This window comes from Gekko japonicus, unplaced genomic scaffold (assembly GCF_001447785.1).
Source record: "Gekko japonicus isolate JY-2015 unplaced genomic scaffold, Gekko_japonicus_V1.1 scaffold50, whole genome shotgun sequence".
Lineage (NCBI taxonomy): Eukaryota > Metazoa > Chordata > Lepidosauria > Squamata > Gekkonidae > Gekko > Gekko japonicus.
In genome coordinates, this window is record NW_015164666.1 from 879602 (window position 1) to 895935 (window position 16334).

The 16334-nt window shown below is 44.2% G+C and overlaps 1 protein-coding gene across 1 annotated transcript in view; it reads right to left on the reverse strand.

Moving 5' to 3' along the window:
* Positions 1–15186, reverse strand: part of LOC107108595 (podocan-like) — an 18779-nt gene extending 3593 nt beyond the window's left edge. Inside the window, exons 1-3 of the mRNA XM_015409057.1 lie at positions 15182–15186; positions 12106–12250; positions 3702–4603 (exon numbers count right to left, since the gene is read on the reverse strand). Of these exons, the coding sequence (XP_015264543.1) occupies positions 3702–4603; positions 12106–12250; positions 15182–15186 (1052 nt within the window). The remainder of the gene's footprint in view (positions 1–3701; positions 4604–12105; positions 12251–15181) is intronic.
* Between the last annotated feature and the right edge of the window lie 1148 nt (positions 15187–16334).

Below are 16334 nucleotides of genomic sequence, written 5' to 3' on the forward strand. Positions count from 1 at the left end.
AGGGGGGAGGGAGGGAGGGAAAGCAAACAGATGGGAGACAGAAAAGAAAGAAAGAAAGAAAGAAAGAAAGAAAGAAAGAAAGAAAGAAAGAAAGAAAGAAAGAAAGAAAGAAAGAAAGAAAGGAAAGAAAGAAAGAAAGAAGGGAGGGGAGAGATGGAAAGGGAGGGAGGGAAGGGGAGAGATGAAAAGAAAGCAAATAGATGGGGACAGAGAAGTGAAAGACAGGAGAAGAAAAGAAAGGACCTCCCCGCATGGCTGCCCAAGGCAAGCCTTGTGGAGAACAGGAAAAAAACCAGTGGCACGAGGCTGCAGGAAGGGTGCCCGGCTGCCCAGCCACCCCAAAGCTGGCGATCCTCCATGGATGCTGGCCTTCCCCCCCCATCTGATCCCCCCGCATGGCTGCCCGGCCCAAAGGCAAGCCCCAGACTGGCAGCAGCCAGCCTGGGCGCTCTCTGTCCACCCCCACCCCTGAAAAGATCCCCCCACCCTTGCTGCCCCAGGCCAGCCAGCTCCTTACCTTTCTCTGCGGGGGAAAGCAGCGAAACCACTCCACATGCAGCCTCCAGCTCCTCCAGGCCGAACTGAGGGCTGCTGGGAGCTGAGGATGGGGTTTTGCTTCCAGGAAGCAAGCCCCTGCCCTGACTTCCCTCCCAGTCCCAACCCACCTGAAGTCTCAGAAAGCAGAGGGAAAAAACCCTCCACTTTCAAAATGGGGTGGGGGTTGCGGGGGGGGGGTTGGCAAGGCTCTGGCTGGCACTGGCTGCCCCCAGGGGAGGCTTAGTATTCCCTGGAAACTTTCGGGGAAGGCGCTAGCCCTCGAGCCCCCGAGCCCCCCTGTAGTCTACACCTATGCTCCCCTAACCTCTGCTGGTGGCCAGAGAGGACCTGACAACCCTAGTACTTTAGCAATGCACAATAGTATGTACAACAAACAATGAAATACACTACGATATGGTTCCCTTTATAAACCAAATGAGGGTTTTCCATGATTGGTATCTGTGGAATACGACAGGGTCTGTTTTTCATTGCCATGGTGCAATAGTGTTTAGAACTCCATATTTTCAAGTCATTCTAGCATTTCAGAATATGGAGCAGTTCAAATCCAGATTTTACTGAAAAAGTTGAGAGGATGTTTGAACATCTCGTCCATCTATAAAATGGTTCAAACAACCTCAGTTTGCCTCTGTGCTGTTTAACCCTTCGACCACCACTCTCTTGTTAAGAAAAACTGGGTTCCTTATCTCGTTATTAGCATCATAAAGGGAAACGTACATATTTTAAAGGACACATCTTTTTTCCCTTTCGATGCCCCCCCCCCTTTGACTGCTAATAACACAGCAGGGGAATTGGTTTTGATTAGTGAATCCAAACAGAAGATTCTCTTTCTTTCCCACGTGGCTCTGAGGCCAACTGAGGCTTCGTGACTTTGCAATATGTATTTTGTAGATGGGTGGATGTGTGATCCTGTCCCTCCTCAGAAACTCTTTCCTGACCAGTTGAACCTCCGCAGACAGCCATGCAAGTGTCTGGTATGCCTTGCCCAATATAGTTGTTTGTACCAAAGTTGTTCTAATAAAATCAGACATTGTTTGGAAACATGCTGACAGGTAAGCAGGGGTGGGAATACTGCTGCCCCAGCCTGGGAGTCCTTCTGTGCTTTCTCTGTTCCCCTGGCATAAGGCTAGGCACTACTTCCACAACCAAAGGCAGTTGTGTGTGTATTCGGAGGCAGCCTCAACTGGGCCCTCCTAGGTAGGGTTGCCACGACCACCCTGGCCACCAGTGGGAGATTAGGGGGTAGGGCTGCCACATCCAGGTTGGGAAACTCCTGGGGGTTTGGGAATGGACCCTGGAGCAGAAAAGGACCTCAGTGGCATGCGATGTCAAAGAGTCCAACCTCCCAAGCATCCATTTTCTTCAGGGGAATCGATCTTTGTATGGAGGTGAGCTGTAATTCCAGGGGATCCCCAGGTCCTACCTGGAGGCTAGCATCCCTAGCCCTAAGTCAAGCAAAGGGGGAGGGTGTTCCTGGGGCAGCTGCCTATGGGGGAGCAGGGGAGCCTGCAGTCCCACCCTGGGATGTTAATACAGTTCCTTGCCAGGAACACCCCCCCCCCTCTGGAGGACAGGCATAACTGTGGATTGGGGTACCTAGCAGCTGCCACACTACACAGATCAGTTGGCCAAAGCAACCCTGGGACTCTTTCCCTTGCAGGATCACTGCCCCATGCTGCTGCAGCAGCAGCAACAGCAGCAGGAGCACTGGATCAATCAGCTGCACTAGTAGAGCACTTCTTTATGGATTAGGCAAGTGTCACTTGGATGACAACAGCCTGTGCCTCAGGGGAGGGGTCTCCTGGCAAATGCTCCTCCATGAGGGTGGGACTGCAGGCCCTGTTGGGGTTATCACATTCATGGCTGAGGCTGGCAAGTGTCAGTGCTGTTTGCCATCACTGCACTTGTTTCTGTTTCACTTCTGTGCAGGTGGTGATTCAACAGGGACACCTGGGAGCATGACCATAGCAGTCCCTGCCACTCTGCCCCATCATTGGTTCCAGCCCAGCTCTTGGAGCATCCTGCCTTGGGCAGCTTTTCATCCTGAAAGTCCGCCTCTCTCAGATGCACACTGTGCCAGGGACAGCTCAGCCTGTCTCCCCATGGCTGCTGGGAGCAGCTCACAAGGACACAAGTGCCACACTGAACAGAGAGAGTTAGCAACCTGACCAATTGGACTTCTTCATGATTTGCGTTTCAATGAAGTCTGGAGTGTTCTACAGCTTTGCCCCTATTGGTTTTTTTCCTGAGCAGATGAGACAAGCTCCATGCCCCTCCCTGTCTCCCTGCCTCCTCCTCCCAATCTGTGCCTTCCCCTTAGGGATACCTCTTCACATGTCCAAGAGGGTGGGCCAGTGCCCATGCTGGGATGGTTGTTTTTGGTCTTGTGCCACTGGTCTTCCATATTGTTCAGCTGCCAAACATAGCAGGGGTCTAGTGGCACCTTAGAGGCTGACCCCACATGTAGGTCTCTACCCTCTTCACACGTGACACACTTTGGTGGCTGCTAGATGCAGCATGCACAGGAATGGTCTGGTGGGTAGTTGGGGGGCTGCTCTGGGAAGGGGATTCTCAGGTCCTACACTTTCCCACAGCACTGCTGGAGTCTGATAAACATGCAGCTTGTCAGTGCAGGAGTGGGGAACCATGGCAGATGCAAGGGAGCCACTACATCAAGGGGCAGTGGCTGGATCAGCAGCTGGTGATTGGCTGTGCCTGTGTTTGCCACTCACAGGGGCATCATCACCTGCTGTTGTCTATTGGTGGATGTTGCTGGAGTTGCTAGGGACTCTGGCACATCTGTGCCTTGCAGACGGCTGTGCACTGCTGTTTTCTCCTATGAAGATAGATCTGTTGGTCTGAAGTAGTAGAACAAAGTTGGAGTTCAGTGGTACCTTTAAGACCAACCAAGTTGTCTCCAAGGTATGAGCTTTCATCCACACGCACACATACCCTCCCCTTTTGTTTTCAGTTTTTGCTTATGGAACATACTACAAAAATACATTGACGATTACTTTTTGTTAATTTCTTAAGGAACATAATACAAAAATGCATAGATGATCACAATTAAATGTCTTTTAACTATCCGACTAATACCTTAAAGCTAAACAAAAAAAATAACATTTTTGGCATTCCGTGTCACTTACCTTAGTGGTATAGAACTAAGGAGGTTTTGTTCAAGTGCTAGGTTAGACAGTACTGTGCATCTCTGAAGTGCCCCATCCTCAAACGTCTTAACAACATTGTTGTCAAGAAACAAATGCTTAAGGTCCTGAAGTTTTTGGAAATCCTGGGCTTTAATTTTCTCGATCTGGTTATTGCTGAAGTCAATCTTTTGTAATGTGGCTGGTAGACTGACTGGAATTGTTTGGAGTTTGTTTCCAGCCAGTTCCAACCTGGTCAGGCTGGAAAGAAACTGGGCTCCATCGACTGATGAAAGCTGGTTTTCAGACAAGCAAAGTTCTGACAAGTTTGCCAGTTGTTTCACATCTTCAGATCTTAGCATTTTGAGTTGATTCCTCTCTAGCATCAGCGATACTAAGGATGTGGGCAAGTCTGGAGGGGCTTTGGTTAGCAAGTTGCCATTTAAATTGAGGAACAAAAGAGTGTGGAGAGCTGTGAAAAAGCTTCCTGGAAAAAACTGCAGTTTATTATTCTCCATACTCAGGTACTTCAGGTTAGGAAGGCTGAGTGGTCCCAACACAGATTCCATATTATTTCCATCCAAAGTCAAACTCTGTAAACTGCTAAGAGAGGAAAGGGAACTAGAAGAAAGAGCCAAAATCGGATTGTTTTGTATATCAAGAACTCTTAATTTTTTTAAACCTTCAAAATCAGACTCATTTAGAACACTTATTAAATTATCACCAAGCTTCAGTACTTCAAGGTTTGCTGGGAGCAAGGAAGGTATACATCTCAGTTTATTTTTCCAGAGTTCCAGTATCCTCAAGGCAGCCAGGGCCTTGAAAGCATTCCTCTCCACTGATTCTGTCCCACTGCAGGTTAGAACAAATTCTTCAAGGGCAGACAGTCGACTGACATCAGAAATCTAAAGACAAAAACCACAGCAAAATGATTTGGTGTCTGTGTGTAAAATTACTCAAAGCGCTGTCAGCTGGATCATTTCATTAGCTCCTCCATGGACACAAACCATCAGGAAATCTGTTTAAACATATTTAAATGAATGGGAGTGATGGGCAGTAAAGAGTTAAACAATAAAATCAGGGCAGCTGATCGCCAGGTGGCTGGAGATCTCCTGGGATTACAACTGGTCTCCAGGTAGCAGAGACCAGTTCCCTTGGAGAAAATGGCTACTTTGGAAGGTGGACTCTATGGCATTATAGAGCCAAGTGGGTAGCCGTGTTGGTCTGCAGTAGTAGAACAAAGTTTGAATCCACCGGTACCTTTCAGACCAACAAAGTTTTATTCAAGGTATAAGATCTTGTGTGCATCTGAAGAAGTGTGCTTGCACATGAAAGCTTTTACCTTGAATAAAACTTCGTTGCTCTTAAAGGTGCCACTGGACTCAAACGTTGTTCTATGGCATTATATCCTTCTGAAGTCCCTCCCCAGACTCTGCCCTAAAATCTCCAATAATTTTCCAACCTGGAGCTGGTAACCCTAAATGATATAGTTAAGAAAAATCCAATGTTTGGAGGAGAGCAGGCCATTTGCCTCCTGGTGGTCTCTGGGATGAAGAAGGTGTGTTGGTTGTTGTTAGATGGCTACTGGAGTTGCTGCAGTTAGATTCTGTAGGCTCAAACTGTGTGTATGTAAATAAAACTTGTTTAGCTCCTTCATAAATGGCAGGGACCAGTTCTACGGGAAACCTGGAAGATTTTCCTAAATTCCCATTATAACATTATGCAAGATCATTAATAAACAATCCAGCCCAAATTACTTTTGTTATGCACAGTATATCCTGTGCCAAGCTAGCACCCTTCAGATATTTGCATACAACATACAGAACATTTTAAAGGCTGTAGTCCTAGTAATAAATCCAACCGAACTCCAAGAGACTTACTTTTGTGTAAATATTCATAGGCTGCAGTCACACACACTAAATAATCGACTTGCAACCCACTTTCAATGCACTTTCCAACTGGATTTTGCCAGTTCACACAGTAAAGTCCAATTGGAAAGTGCACTGAAAGTGGATCATTTAGTGTGTGTGACCGCAGCCATAGGCTCAAGATGTAGGATTGCCAAATTCCTCCAGGCCACAGGGTTGAAGGTTCTGGGTTGGGAATGGGAAATACCTAGGATTGCCAGACCCCCAGTCCAGGTGGGGTTTCCCCCCCATTTTAGGGGCTTCAGCCTGCCGCCAGCCAGCTGGCCGGTGGGGGAAGCCCCACCCTTGAACACGCACATCATGCATCAACATTGTCAGTGCAATGACGTCGTGCAGAAGTGATGTCATCATGCCAGGGGCATCGCACAGTAACACTCTAGCATTTTGGCCCTGGTGTGATGAAGTCACTTCTGCATGATGTCATTGCACTGGTGACGTTGTGCATGGTGACATCACCCTGCCACCCCAATCCTGGAAGGCTCTCTCCCACCACCTGCTGGCATAACAATTGGACCTGGCAACCCTGGAAATACCAGGATATTTGGGGGGTAGAGCCTGAGGAGGGTGGGGTTTGAGGAGGGAAGAGACTTCAATGGAACATAATGCCATAGAGTCCACCTTCCAAACTGGCCATTTTCTCTAGGTGAACTTTCTTGCTTGGAGATCAGGTGTAATAGCAGGAGATCTCCAGCCACCACCTAGAGTTTGGCAACCCTACCTGGCCACCAACCTGGTAGGGTTGTTGGATCCAGGTTGTGAAACTCCTAAAGATTTGGGGATGGAATCTGAGGAGAACAGGGACCTCAGTGGGATACAATGCCACAGTGTCCACCCTCCAAAGCATCCGTTTTCTCAAGGGGAACTGATCTCTTTGGCCTGGAGGCTGGCATCTCTATCAAGATGTTGGTCCCACTAATTTAATCAGAGAAAATTAAGAATACACTCAGTACTCAGCTGACATCAGTGGGGCATGCAGCATGATTATAAGTATATTTACTTACATACAAGCCTCTCCGTTTAATGATACTTGAACATGCACAGACACATGAAACTGCCTTATACTGAATCAGGCCATTGGTCCATCAAGATCAGTATTGTCTACACAGACTGGGAGCAGCTTTCCAGAGTCTCAGGCAGAGGTTTTTGACATCATCTACTACCTGTTTTTTCAACTGAAGATGTTGCCGATTGAACCCGAGACCTTCAGTGAGTTAAGCAGATACTCTTCTGTTCAGCCACGTCCCTTTCTCTTCCTCTTTAGTAAGTGGTTTCTGGATTACAGCCATGCTGCTTAATCTTGGGCAAGTTTATTCAGAAATAAGACCCACTTTGCTCGATTTACTTGTCACTTTAAATAAATAAATTCTCAGAACTGTAGTCCTGAAGATACTTCATTTAATTTTGACTCCATTTTGTGGTTTATTTATTTTATTTTATTAGATTTATATACTGCCCTCCCCAAATGGGCTCAGGGCAGTGTACAACAGTTAAATAATACAATTAAAACAGTATTAAAATAACAACTTACATATAAAATATCATAAAATACCGTGTAACTATAGAGGTAGTCAGATGACCAGTCAGAATCAGGCCACTGGTGGACAATTTGGCCAGAAAAAGCTGGGCCAAAAAACTAGGGGCAGAGAAGCTGGGGGGGGGGAGGGGGACGTCCGCTGCCTCAACCAAATACCCGGCGGAAGAGTTCCGTCTTGCAGGCCTGCGGAACTGCAATAGGTCCAACAGGGCCATGATCTCACACGGGAGCTCATTCCACCAGGCAGGGGCCAGGGCTGGTCGAGGCTAGCCGGATGTCTCTGGGGCTGTGAACCACTAACAAATGTTGATTTGTGGAGCTCAGTTTATTTAAAACATCCTATTATTTCAGAGACATTTTCTTTAAGTGGATAAATGAGAAATATTAGCACTATCTCTTTATTTATTTCACAGAGAAAGACAGGGGAGGGGGTTACATGTTGATAACATATTTTAGATGTTTATTTCAGAGATTTAAACTATCAGAACAATGGTTCTTTGCAAAGGCACTTTTGAAGTTTGCATTGCTACTGTTATCAGGTTTGGTATTTGACAAAATAGTAAATTACATTGATAAAGAACCTCAATTTTTCTTTCTAGTCATGACATGCAAATACTATTTCCTTTTGTCCACAAAATCATGGTTATAGTTTATACTAATGAGCAAACAGGCCTATTTGTACAAGAATAAATACCACTGGCAACTATATCAGAACTACTTTGGTAAATTTTGGCTGCAATCCACAAATGTGTTCAAAACGGAACTACTTTAAACCTAAATATTTTTGTTCAAGTAGATTGTAGAGCTATCTGAATTTTTCTTTTAGGCTCCATGTCAGTAACTAGAGCTCTTGAGAGAGTAACCGTGCAATTCTCAGCATGTATAGTCAGAACATTCCAGTGAGTTCAACAGAACTTCATCCCTAATAAGTGTGTATACGATTGCAGCCTAGGCTGTAACCCAATGCATATTTCTCTGGTAGTAAGCCCCAGTGAATAAAGTGGAACTGAGTGCTGAATGAACATGCATAGGGATATTTTTGGTGCTACCCTGTAGAAGAAGACCAGTCAGGTACTTGGAATGTGTGCTTCTTCTGGCAAAGGTAACAAAGAAACTGAGGGCCACTGATTCCACATATTGCTTTTGCAAACAAAAACAAACAAACAAAAGGGTTTTTAAAAGTGTAAACCTAAAATCCTATGGGTGAATGCACAGAGTAGGGAGTTGCAAATACATGTGTCATGCAGGAGAGAGCCAGACCTCGTTGTGACTTCCTACTGAGTGGGCACTTGGTAGCAAATGCACTGTGTGATAGGTCCCTTAGCTGAGGCTAAAACTATAGATTAATTTTGCCTTTCATAGTGTATATGTGTTCAGTAGAGAAAATAATAGAATCATAGAGTTGGAAGCGATCTCCAGGGTCATCTAGTCTGACCCCCTGCACAATGCAGGAAATACACAAATATTTCCCCCCACTCCCCCAGTGACTCCTGCTCCATGGCCAGAAGATGGCAAAAAACCCTCCAGGATCCCTGGCCAAACTAGCCTGGAGAAAATTGCTTATTGACCCAAAAATGGTGATCAGTGTGTAAGAAGGGGCCATGAGAACTAAGTTCAGACCTCGTTGTGACTTCCTAAAGAGTAGGCCCTTGGTACCAAATGCACAGTGTGATAGGTCCCTTAGCTGAAGCTAAAACTATAGATTAATTTTGCCTTTCATAGTGTATATGTGTTCAGTAGAGAGAATAATAGAATCATAGAGTTGGAAGGGATCTCCATGGTCATCTAGTCTGACCCCCTGCACAATGCAGGAAATACACAAATATTTCCCCTCACTCCCCCAGTGACTCCTGCTCCATGGCCAGAAGATGGCAAAAAACCCTCCAGGATCCCTGGCCAAACTAGCCTGGAGAAAATTGCTTATTGACCCAAAAATGGTGATCAGTGTGTAAGAAGGGGCCATGAGAACTAAGTACTGATGCAACCCTTCCTGCCCTCCCTCTCATGATCTGCCTAAGTTCACAGAATCCGCACTGCTGTCAGATGGCCATCTAGCCTCTGTTTGAAAACCTCCAAAGAAGGAGAGCCCACCACCTCCTGAGGAAGCCCATTCTACTGAGGAACCACTCTGTCAGGAAGTTCTTCCTACTGTATAGCTGAAAACTCTTCTGATTTAATTTCAACCCATTGGTTCTGGTCCAACCTTCTGGGGCAACAGAAAACAGGGAACACCTGATTACTAAACATTCATTTATTGAATCAAAGGGTTACAAAATGCTTCAGTGGGCTTAGAAGGATGTGACTCGCTCAGGATTGCACTGGTAAGGTTGCTGCAAAGAACAGTGAATTAGGGACTAGTGGAAAGAACAGTGGTGGTGGCATGCTTACCTTGTTAAATGCTTCAAGACAGCAATAGGTTATCTAGCAACCCTAAAGCTCAGCCTTCCTTAATCATTACAATCTCTTTCTGAGAAAGCATTTGTAGTATAGTGTATAAATCTGGGAGCTCCTATACTGCCACGAAAGTCACTGGATGATCTTGAGCTAGTTTCTCTCTCTCTACCTAACTTATCTCACAGAGCTGTGTGCCATGAAGAAGGGCAGGATATAAATCTTCTGAGTAGATTTGTAAGAAAACTTTATATTTTCAGATCAGTTTTTAGTAATCCAGTTTTGAGAAATGGCATTCTGCACTTGTTCAAAGGAACTCTAGTCCCGCAGCCTAGCATTTGTGAGTTCTGTTTCAGGCACAGGAGTGCCAACCTCTGGGTAGTGGCTGGAGATCTCCTGTGATTACACCTGATCTCCAGGCAACAGAGATCACTTCACCTGGACAAAACGGCCACTTTGAAAGGTGAACTCTGTGGCATTATACCCCATATAAATCCCTCCCCAAACCCTGCCCTGCTAGGCTCCACCCCCAAAATCACCAGATATTTCCCAACCTGGAGCAACCCTAAAAAAAAGCATGAGCTCTTCAATCCAATATGGTTATTCAGATACACTGGGGTTTCCCCCCCCACACACAAGGAGAATGGAAAACAGCTGTGTCATCATGAGCTACAGAAACATCTCCTTTTACCAGGGGTCATTTCGTAGAAAAAGAGCTAGCGGAACTCATTAGCATAACTCATTAGCATATGCCACACCCCCTGACATCAGGGGCCCGGCGGTGGACCTGCAAGGCCAGCGGGAGTGCGAGGAAGCCCCGCCAAGGCCCTCCCTGGCCCCAGGCAGGCAGGGGTGGGGAGAGGCGGGGAGGAAGCAACTTACCCTCCCTCTTCTCCTGCCTCCTCCTGGCTGAATGAGGGCTGGAAGCGGGGCGGCCGGAAGCAGGGGGCAGGGCTTCGTCATGTGCCCCGCCCCCCGTACCTCACCCGGGGAATGGAAAACAGCTGTGTCATAATGAGCTACAGAAATATATCTCCTTTTACTAGCATTCTAAATGAGCTAAGTCTCAGTTTAACCCAACACAGGATTTTTATAGATTTCAGTCCTAAAACATGCTAGAAAGTTGTGAATTAAATATGAAAGCTTATCATTCTTAACTGGACTCATCTGCACCTAACTTTTGTTTTCTTGCACCCAAAGGTGCAATCTGGCTAAAATCAGTTGCACTGCAATTCTAAGAACATTTCTGTCTTGAAAGCAGCAAGAGGAATTCTGAGCAGAGCTGCTTAGCATTGCTCTGTCACAACTAAATTTATTTGGAACTGGACCAAGTATTTAGGAGTTGGTGTGCCTGTTCCAAATATGTCTGAGGAATAATATTTTCCGTTATTTTATAGAAATTTTTCTTCAGCTGGTTTTGAATTCAGGACTCTTTGCTGCTGCTATTAACTGTAAAACCCAGCAGTTAAGCCCTTGGTAGCCAAAGCGGTCTTATAACCATGGGCTTTTTTATTTCTAAAGTGCATATATTTCCATGGCCCTTATCAGGCAGGCAGAGCAATATGCTTAAAATGTTACGTTTTCATTTCTAAAACCGATGAATGAAAAAAAATATGAAACAATCAACAGCAGGCTTAATTTATAATGGAAGCTGTATAAATACTTTGGGGGTTCAGCTATCATTGAGGAGTGTGGGATAGATAGTGTAACCCTAAGCAGAGTTACATCCTTCTAAACCCATTGGCTGCAATGGACTTAGCAATGTGCAACCCTGCTTTTGTCCCCGCTGTAAGGAATGTGATAATCACTTGATCAGTTATTTCATGAAATATAGGTACAATAAGTAGAATCCAGCTCAAAACAGGGATGAAGGGGATGAAAAATTATTGATATTTACCTGTGTTTCTCCAATGGCTTTGTTTGACAATTCCCATTAAAAACAAACGAACAAAATATGTGCAGCTACAGGCATAGTCTCATTGAAGTCAGTGGACCTACTCTTCAATGAAATCAATGGGATGAGGCTGCATTAATGTTATAACTGAACTTTTACCACATTACATATCATCAACATCACCCCTCCCTTTTTTCCTGTTCTGTGAAACTCACTGCTTTGTAACTTTTAAGTGATCCTAACACATTCAGTTACTGTACAGATATATTCAACCAAAACATCCTAGGGACATTTATGCAGAAATTAGTCCTGTTGAGGTTGATTGGAACTGTTCCTAAACAAGCGCAGTCGGGACTGCAGCCTTAAGGTGACCAGATGCAAAGGAGAATGGAGCTCTTCGACTTTTTACAGAAGGGACTTGTTTTTCTTTAGGACTGCAGCCTTAAGGTGACTGCAGCCTTAACTTTTTACAGAAGGGACTTGTTTTTCTTTTCTACAAAGCATCCGTAGAGAAAAGTCCTGCTTCTACAACCCCATCATTTATTTATTCATTTGGAAAACATCTCTGCCACCTGTCCAGGAAATCTGGAACCCTGCCCTCTAGTGCATCTGGCTACCCGCATGGAAAACTTAAGCTACTCCATGAAGAAAGCATCCTACCTGGAGCTGTTTGATTTTGCTGTGGCTGATGTAAAGTCTCCTGGTAGTGGAAGCAATCTCTTTAGGCATCCGTCCAACTCTGTAGCATTGCACTCTCCTTGACAAGTTGCAGTTGCATTTTCGTGGGCATGTGGCAGCAACATCACTGTGCAAGGGAAGTAAAAGGAATAAAATGTAAAACAGCACCATCTTTCCTAACTAGCACCTTCCTGAAGAGCACCAGTTAATTGCAGTCTGCAACATGAATTTGTAGGAATCGTGTGCTCTTTTATAGCGTAACATCTGATAAAAAGATAAATACAGCTGTGGGTTCTCCTTTCGCAAAAAGGGAGCAGAGACAGTCCCTTTGGTTAAAATATTAGCAAGCTTCACAAAGAGCAAAAGGTTTAAACAATGATAAGGAGTCTTTATTTTGGCTGGCATGGGAAATCGATTTTATTTATTGCCTGAGGTCTAATCTGCAAACACTTCTGTTATCTGCAATTTCCTAGTTTGGTTCAATGTGACACCATAGAATTGTTGTGGGAAAAGATAAGAGGTCTTTTATAAAGGGCTATAAAACATATGGATTTTCAATGACCATGTATTAAAAAAAATAAAAAGGGCTCTGAAGCATCTCTTTCATCTTTCTCCAGCCATGGCTGAAAAGAAAACAAGCTTCTTTCACTAAATAAGCAATTTCCAGATTTATTTAGCAGTTCTATAATACTGATCAGTCAGTATAAGGTCTTTTGAAAGTGAATTAAAAGTCTTATGGTCAATACTGTCCTGTGCAAGAAATGTTATTTGAAGAATTTGGCTCCCCCCCCCCCACCTTTGGTACCTTGGGAACTGAAAATCTATTGACTACCAGGAGGTTAACTTGCTATTATTTATAGGACAATTGAGTTATCAGTTCTTGCTTTTTCTGTATTTTTTCTTTAAAAAAATATTAACTCCTTATTCAGTGTAATTATTTTTTTAAAAAAATATCCAATAACTTTAGCAGCTGCCTCAGGCAGGTAACCTTTCCCTATCACTGAATCTACTTATTTGGGAATATGGATATTTCTTATTACAGCCATGACCATGGGACAGGGAAGAAACATTCAGGGCACCCTCAGTTTTGGAAGAAAAATTACAGTTAAAGGACGATGTACACATACTATGAAGTAAGTCCAATTGAACTTGGTGAGATTTACTTCTGAGCCAACGTGTGTAGAATCAGGCTGCAGGTCTTGTTAGCAAATCTGCTGATTAATCAGAAAAGGAGAATTTTAATCTGCAATCAAAAATTTCTTTAAATTCTAGTATTAATCAATTAAAACGTTGAATCCTTATTACATTTTAAAAACATTACACTGATGATTCCTCATACTTTTCAAAGTACATTACCTCAATTCATTTATTCCATGTTCTCTAGCTAGTGCTGAAAGATAAGTTTTCTTTCAAGGATACTTTGTACTGAAGCTGAATGACAAGCAACCAGCCCGTGTACAAGCAGGAATTAGAATTCAAGCCTCTGCATTTGTTCAAATTGTCTGAAAGGAAATCCTTTCTCTCTTTGTTTGCCCTGGCTCAACTGTAGGAAGATCTTCAACATTTTTCAGTGGTTGCCCAAAATTCATTTACCTTCTCTGCAAACTCATCCTTCTTCAATAATCCCTTCACACCTTTGTTTTCTAAGAATGCCTTCATATGCAGAGTCACGCTCTTCTAAGTCCATGGCTCTGCTTAGGGTGGTGCTCTAAAGGTCCCATCACCTTGTCTGGCTGTTTTCGAAGAAATGTTTGTTATTGGATTAGCTGTTTGCTACTCAGAATCTGTTTTTGTTTGCCTTATAATCAATCTACAGGGCCACTTTTTACCTCTTTAGGCAGGTATGCCAGCTACCTACACCTTGGCCTGGAGAAGTCTGACAGCCAATGGCATTAATATCTGAATAACATCCTGACTAGGATTACCACAATGCACTCGGCACACTGCTGCCTTGGAAAGGTGCTCTCAAACTGCAGCTGATTTGACTGAATTGTCTAGGAACTTTCCATATACGTTAAATCTGATAGTGTCAATCACCACCCTTCTATTTGCAGGGCCCTGTTACTATTATGCCCATGTTGTCTCTTTATCTTTGCCTTAATTTAGTCAATGTGATGCTAATTATCTCACATGTTCTCTTTTAGCTGCCACCTAGACGCCTTTTCCATCTCACAGCCACCACGAGAGTTTTGATTAGGGTGGCAATATTTTCCTAGTACTACATCCATCTTTTGGCCTAACAGTTCTATTCACCATAATTCTGTTAATGGTGTGTTCATTCAGATGTTTCCAGCATTTTGTGTTGTAATCTATAAACTGTAGTCCAGTACTTTTCAAATCCTGGAGTGGAAAGCAGGTACAAGTTGAACAGGGATTTGTCCTTGGATTCTGGTATTTGAATGAATTGCACCTGTCAGTGATAAAAATCTTTATTACATGTGGAATGTTTGTTTTCTACTGTTTAAACCTGTGCCTTTTGATGAAAAAGAGCTTGTTTGTCTTACCAAGAACAATTGCTGCACCTCTTCACACACACAGTCACTCAGAAAACTCAAAGGAAGCTACTGTTTTCAATAATTTGTTCAGAGGAACCAGGCTGTTCCTTTCCCCGGTTGCGGAATCAGGCCCTTCCAGCCTTTTCTCATATGATGTGGGCATTCATAGGCATTTATTTATACATCCACCAGTTCGCATGCAAAATGGAGGCAGTGAGAGGAGGTTCAGAAGAGCCTGTTAGCCAGCATCAGCCAAGTTTGGTTTTTCTTCTCTGCCTGCAGGTACTTGTTGGGGTGTGGCTAGAGGTATGAGCCCTTTACATTTGAGCCAAAGGGCTCTTGGCCCTTGTTTTACAGCCAGAGGTGTATGCCAGCCAGCACAGTGAATGAGGACCTGCCCAGGATGTGCCTGTTTAGTTTGTCTTGCTTGTTTAAGTTTCTTTTGAAAACTTCTGTACTTTGGGCCCCTTTGATATAGAAAAGTGGTATAAAATGTCCAGATAAAATAAATTTATATTTAAAAAGTGCACAGGTAAGGGGAAGCAACCCCTCCCCCCACTTACCTCATTGTGCTTTGCTGGTTAAAACCATTTCCCAACCCACCTCCATAGAACTGCTCCCTTGGGGATCTGTATTGGGACCAATGCCTTTCAACTTGTTCATAAATTACAGAGTTAGCGGTGGGTGGCGAGGTGGCCAAATTTGCGGGTGACATCAAATTATTTAGAGTGGTTAAGACAAAAACAGATTGCAAAGAACTCCAAAGTGATCTCTTCAAAATGGGAGAATGGGCATTAAAATGGCAAATGAAATTCAATGTGAACAAATAATCCAAGTTTCACATACACACTAATGGGATCTGACCTGGCACCAACAGGCCAAAAAAGGGACCTTGGGGTGGTAGTGGATAGCTCAGTGAATATGCTGACCCAGTGCACGGCTGCTGTGAAAAAGGTGGATTCCATGCTGGCCATAATTAGAATAGGAATAGAGAATAAAATTGCTGCCATCATACTGCCCTGATACAAATCTCTGGTGAGACCACACTTGGAATACTGTGTACAGTTCTGCTCACCATACTTGAAGAAGGATATTGCAGAGCTTGAAAAGGTACAGAAAAGACAATCAAAATGATCAGAAAAGACAACCAAATGGCCACTGGTGGGGGATGGGGGATAGGGTTGTCAGATCCAGGTTGGGTAACTTCTGGAGGTTTGGGAGTGGAGCTTGGGGGGGACAGGGACCTCAGTGCAATTTGATGCCACAGAGTCCACCCTCCAAAGTATCCATTTTCTCCAGGGGAACTGATCTCTGAAGTCTGGAGATGAACTGTAATTCTGGGGGATCCTGTAGGCTAATATCCCTAACAGAGAAGCCCCCCTCACTTCCAGGTTTTTTTTTAACTTCCAAGAAAAGATGAATAGGATGCTTCTTCCCATTCTGTCTCCTCACATATCATCCAGCTCACCAGTTAAGATCTGTCTCTCAAACCCTGGTCTCTGTGCCCTGCCATCAGGGCTGAGGTGGGTGGCAACTAGATACAAGACATTTTCTGCGGTGGGACCTGGCCTCTGGAATTCCCCCCCCCCCAAGCTTGTCTGGTGCCTATTTTGTTTTCTTTTACGTGCCAGACTTTTTAACCAGACTTTTAATTAAAGGTTTTATCTTACCATCTTTTTAAATGGCCTGCTTCTGTTTTATGGATAGTTTTAATGC